At 40.2% G+C, this 5,782-nt stretch overlaps 1 protein-coding gene across 1 annotated transcript in view; it reads left to right on the top strand.

Moving 5' to 3' along the window:
• Positions 1 to 1,582: 1,582 nt before the first annotated feature.
• Positions 1,583 to 5,782, top strand: part of LOC138978256 (uncharacterized) — an 11,273-nt gene continuing 7,073 nt past the window's right edge. Inside the window, exons 1-2 of the mRNA XM_070350923.1 lie at positions 1,583 to 1,709; positions 3,505 to 3,568. Of these exons, the coding sequence (XP_070207024.1) occupies positions 1,676 to 1,709; positions 3,505 to 3,568 (98 nt within the window). The 5' untranslated portion in view covers positions 1,583 to 1,675. The remainder of the gene's footprint in view (positions 1,710 to 3,504; positions 3,569 to 5,782) is intronic.

Here is a 5,782-nt window from a genome sequence, read left to right as displayed (position 1 = left end):
CAAAAAAATGAAAAAAACGTATGGGGATTTCATATCCAGGAACTCTCATGTCAAATTTCATAAAGATCGGTTCAGTAGTTTAGTCTGAATCGCTCTACACACACACACACACACACACACACACACACACGCACATACACCACGACCCTCGTCTCGATTCCCCCATCTACGTTAAAACATTTAGTCAAAACTTGACTAAATGTAAAAAGAGCCCTGTTATTTCTGGTTCTTATCTTTATTCATTTTTTGTCAAACTGGTTGTGATACCCCCCCCCCCCCCCTCCCCCCTTACACCACCCCACCTTTAGCGGACAGGGAAGATTATATATCTCCCGTTTTAAAGGCACACTTTCTCGCAACACCCTTTTTACAAACGTTTTCCGGCGAATTAAACCTTTCGACTGAATTCTGAAAGAAATTTGCTGTATGGTTATTCTCCAGAGCTGTGTACCATTTTGTGACATGTATGTATTTTCAGTCCTTTAAAAATAATTATAACGTTTATTAAATGGTAACTGGAATGTTTTCTCTTTACATTTTTTAGTAATACTCCAGTTAGATAATGATACAGAAATGCAACCAAAAGCATAGTATATATTTGTGTTTTCTTATTTGTAATTGTTAGTATTCAAATCCATGACACAACGTTTGGTTTCCATGTTACGAAGGTGAAACCCTTGACATTTACTGAACGTAGACAAACAAAATCTGCAAGTATTTATCTGCAGGCCAATTATATATATATGGATCCAGTATATGTAAATGAATTCAATTTGTATGGTTTAAATGTCTCAGTTCAGTAAAGAAATATCCCCTTTGTAACATGGTTTCCACTGGTACACAGCTGTGGAGACACCCAGTAATGTGTTGTAAATGTTATAGTGACACGGCTGCAATATAAAAAAAAATTGTGACTTACTGTAAAATACACCGCAACTGTGACGATTAATTTAATGACTATGAATACTGAAATCGGCCAGACTCTTCAGCGTCAAGGTATCGATATACCGTTTCATCACATTTTGACAGTACTGGTACATCTAGCAGACTAAAACCGTTTGTAAAAATCGACAAAGTAATTGTGTCAATGCCCACAAGCGCCGTTGTTGTCAGAAGCTACAAAAAAGTAGGGCGAAGCGAAAATAAATACGGAGCACATTGAGACTCCCTATCTGCGAACACTGTCATGACACGCCGTTTAAAGCTCAAATAACCAACAATTTAAATGTTAGTTTTAAGGAATTCCTTGTGCATAATATGTCCCCATTCTCAATACATGTATCTGATAAACAGAGGGATGTAAGAGCTCTAAATGCATACAGCATGTAAGTTAGAGTTATTCCTGGCACCTGAGAGAATAACAGGACATGAAATGAACAAGCGACTTTCATCCTCAGTTCCTTATTCGACTTTTATGCTGTTGTATTTCTCGGGTTGATTCTGGAAGAAGTATTTTTTCGGTCAGTCGGGCAAACTGAAACAGCCTTTCACGTGTGTCACACGATAATGTTCGTTAAGAAGCGACCGAGCTAAAAACTCTTTGGTACTCAACTACTACTGTACATGTTCTTGCAGTATGCGTGCGTCTACTGATAAGAGATACGGCTGGAGTTTATAAAACCCTAGTTTGAAGATAGTCTCTCAGGATAGACCTGAGCACCATTGGCCGAAGACCATGCAGGGCTTTACAATTCTTTTCTCCCTCTTCGGTACGTGAGGTTATTCTACGGAATTGCTTTTACAGATTCTTTGGGGGATACAAAGTCATCGCTAATTTGATTTCCTTTTTGTCTTTTTGTTTTGCGTCCTGACATCTTTGAAGGAGCGAACACAAGCTCTGAAGCTCATGCAGTGATCACCATTTTTTTATTATTTGTCTCCTGTTTTATTTGTATTCGTCTGCTTGAAAGAGTTTTTGTGTGTATTCGTCTGATTGAAAGATCGACAAATTGAGGTTCTACGGATTGTTTCGTTGTTTCTATGATTAAACGATCCATTTATCAACTTCCCTGGGGTAGTTTTTTTTCTCCGATTCTCAATTGAAAGTCATGACCCTCCACATTGCTCGACACGCTACGTCAAAATCTACTCCAAACTAACGAGTCCGTGTCCCGTATTTTTTGACACCGTAAAAATAGAGATAAAGCACATTAATTTTCTTTCCTAATGTCAGTCTTGTTCTTCCGTAGACATCTTAGTGGAGTTCTTATCTTTATACCAAGCTATTGTCGTTCATACTTCTTCTCACTGCTGTATGTCGAAATCTTCAAAACTAGTGAGTGTGCCCGAAGCACAGTAGAAATAAAGCCCACATGTCTCCAAAGGTTATCGCTCAGTTTTGTGTATATTTCAGTACAGACGACATTGTGGCTTTTCATTTCGTCTGTTTAAAGTGTACAGGAAATGGATATCATTACAAGTAGTATTTAAGCAATTAAGTTACATTTTATTCGGCAACATTGTATTCAGTGGCTTTGTATTTTTTCCTGCTGTTTTGATTCGCTGTTGCCGAGAGACAATTATTACCTAGCTACAGTTCTTTTGCTGTTTAATCTCTGTTGGTAGTTGTACATGTGTGAACTTAAGTCCTATCCACACTTTAAAGACATGGTTAGTCGCTAAAAAGGTGTGTGTGTGTGTGTGTGTGTGTGTGTGTGTGTGTGTGTGTGTGTGTGTGTGTGTGTGTACTTAAAGTCGTCTGCCTGTTATTCTACCAGCCTGACAGTGCATCTGACTGTTCGACTATCTGTTTGTCTGTATGTTTGTCTGCCTGTCTTTCTGCCATCCACGATAACCGTCTGTCTGTCTGTTTGCCTCTTTGCATGTCGATAATTGGCTTTTATTCTGCAGGTGTATTTCTTACCCTGCAAGTCAGATAATGTGAGGTCTTCTTCACAAAAGAAGCGAACAGTATTAAATATAACAAATTAGAAACTGGTAGGATTTATCACTCTCGAAAAAAGAGAGCAACTGACGTTTTAAACAATGCATACACTCCTTCTTTTGTGAACGATCCCGCCAGCCACCAATACAATGCAATACAATACAATACAATACAATACATTACAATGCAATACATTACAATACAATACAATACAATACAATGCAATGCAATGCAATACAAAACAAAACAATACAATACAATACAATACAATACATTACTATACAATACAACGCAATACTAATGTATTGTCTCAAAATGAAAAATTAAACTGAAGCTGACACAAAAAGCATAGAACGCAACAATATAAGAAAACGTTACACACACCACACACACACACACACAAGCACACACACACACACACACACAAGCACACACACACACACACACACACACACACACACACACACACACACACACACACACACGCCACATCTGTCGAGAGCTTTACACTTGGACGAGACACATTCCAGAAATCAGCAGCCCGACTGCGTTTTGTCTAGAGTGGAAATGCTATTGCTGAATTAATACTGCACGGAAGTTCATCGTTTGTATCACTGCAGGTGTCGCCCTCTGCCGGCCGGCCATTGAGACTCAGTATGGCAACTTTTCCACCGACCCCCTGAGGTAAAAAGGAAATTTTCTGTCTTTGTCGTAACGCAGTTAAAATGCTTTTAGTCATAACCTCGTTAGGCAAAGCGCTAATGTCAATTAGATGTAAGATATTTCTTTGAAACGTAACAGTGGCTTGTTCTTTACAATGCTTCTTTTTCTTACAGTTGACTGATTTTGCAACCGGCACGGTTGGCCTAGTGGTAAGGCGTCCGCCCCGTGATCGGGAGGTCGTGGGTTCGAACCCCGGCCGGGGCATACCTAACACTTTAAGATTGGCAATCTAGTGGCTGCTCCGCCTAGGACTGGTTGGTCCGGTGTCAGAATAATGTGACTGGGTGAGACATGAAGCCTGTACTGCGACTTCTGTCTTGTGTGTGGCGCACGTTATATGTCAAAGCAGCACCGCACTGATATGGCCCTTCGTGGTCGGCTGGCCGGGCGTTTAGCAAACAAACAAACAAACTGATTTTGCATAACTCTTCTTGTTTATATTTGGAGTGCTATCGTCCCTTTGTTTCGCAGCAGCTTTCTTTTTTGTTTGGTCGATTTTTAGTAGAGTGAGCATCCTTTAGTTGCTTCGTTGAGCCAAGGAAGAATTATTCAGGTTTAGAAAATCAGGAGTCAATGTAAAAATCTTGTATCGTGAATCCATCCTGAATTTAATTTGAGAGAAAGGATCCCATCTAAATTAAGTTGATTGGTTATCCCCAGTCAACTGCTTTTCGTACGTGCGTGCGTTGTGTGTGTGTGTGTGTGTGTGTGTGTGTGTGTGTGTGTGTGTGTGTGTATGTATGTATGTGTGTGTGTGTGTGTGTGTGTGTGTGTGTGTGTGTGTGTGTGTGTGTGTGAGTTGAACATAATTATTTTACTTATAATATCCAACAGTGTAATCAATGTTCCGTCAGCGTCAAACATTGACCCTGAAGATTATTTTTGACCTTACATATAAAGGTTGCAACCCGAAGTGTACCAACTCTCAGGTGCTTCACGTCCCAGCATGCAGTGTTAAAAAAGGTCGCCATGTTCGGCCCAGATAAGCCCACAAAAGTCTTCCCATGACAGATTTGCGACAGTCGGTCAATTGAAAGTAAAACCTTTTCAGTATCAGCATGCATGTATGTGACCGGAGATAGGGCATGGGTTTTTCGGGCTTGACCTCGTCTGACTGTTAGTCTGGAGAAACGTTGCACATAGCAGACAAGGGCGTATTGTTGTCAAAAAAAGGTCGAAGTATTTTTTTAAGGGGTCACAGGTTCTGTCAAGTGAAGATTAACCTTTCTGTCCGAAACAAAACACGTGACTAGATGGCAACCAGTAGTTCATAGTTATCTATGCCATCGTGGAATGACCTTGTTACATTCTTAGTGGATGTGATATGAGCTTGCGAGTGCGTGCGTGCGCGCGCGAGCGTGCGTGTGTGTGTGTGTGTGTGTGTATCTATATATATATATATAATAGTGTCGAAACACGTGTCTGGTCTAGGTACAAATACAATGGTCCTCCTCAGGACTAGATTACCTTGCGATACGTCCCCCACAAAGGGACTTTGCTCTGTAAATCTCGGTCCCCCTTGAGGAGGGTCTGATGCTCCCAATAGGCTGTCTGTGAAGGGATACTTATTTTTCTCTCTTTCTCTGCTAAGAGATTTTAACAAATCTCGGAAGAAAGTCTCTGCTGACTTTCAATTGTTTCTTTCACTATTTCTGATGTTTTATAATGTGGTCACCGTGAAAGTTGCATCGCCTTTAAAGCGATCCAATTGAATAAAGCAGAAAACTTCTTCTTTACCAAGTCCTGTGTTGAACAGCAGTGAAAAGTTGACCGCTTTTCCTGTTTAACCTTTTCAAAATTAGATCTAATTTGTTCGCGTATCCATTTCTGGATCTGCAGGCTGGTACAGAGTTACCTCCCTTTAGGCTTTTTCAAATTTCCCTTGTTTTAACCTAATTTCTTGGTTAAAACTTGTCTAAATTTCTAAATTCTTTCTTAATAAATATATATTCTACACTTTGGCCTTAAATCAAAGTGTTTCCCTTCACAGATATCCTCTTGGGGTTGTCAGATGAGGGTAGTCTCCCATGCCAACAGAAGCTACCATTCAGAGAATGGTTTGCTTCTTAGTTGGATACCATGGGTTGACAACTCTCGCCATCAGTACCACCTGACCACTGATGAGACACAATAGTGTCGAAACACGTGTCTGGTCTAGGTACAAATACAATGGTC

The sequence above is a fragment of the Littorina saxatilis genome, linkage group LG10, assembly GCF_037325665.1.
Source record: "Littorina saxatilis isolate snail1 linkage group LG10, US_GU_Lsax_2.0, whole genome shotgun sequence".
Lineage (NCBI taxonomy): Eukaryota > Metazoa > Mollusca > Gastropoda > Littorinimorpha > Littorinidae > Littorina > Littorina saxatilis.
The sequence above is the reverse complement of the archived record's forward strand: the minus strand, read 5'-3'. Positions and strand labels throughout refer to the sequence as shown.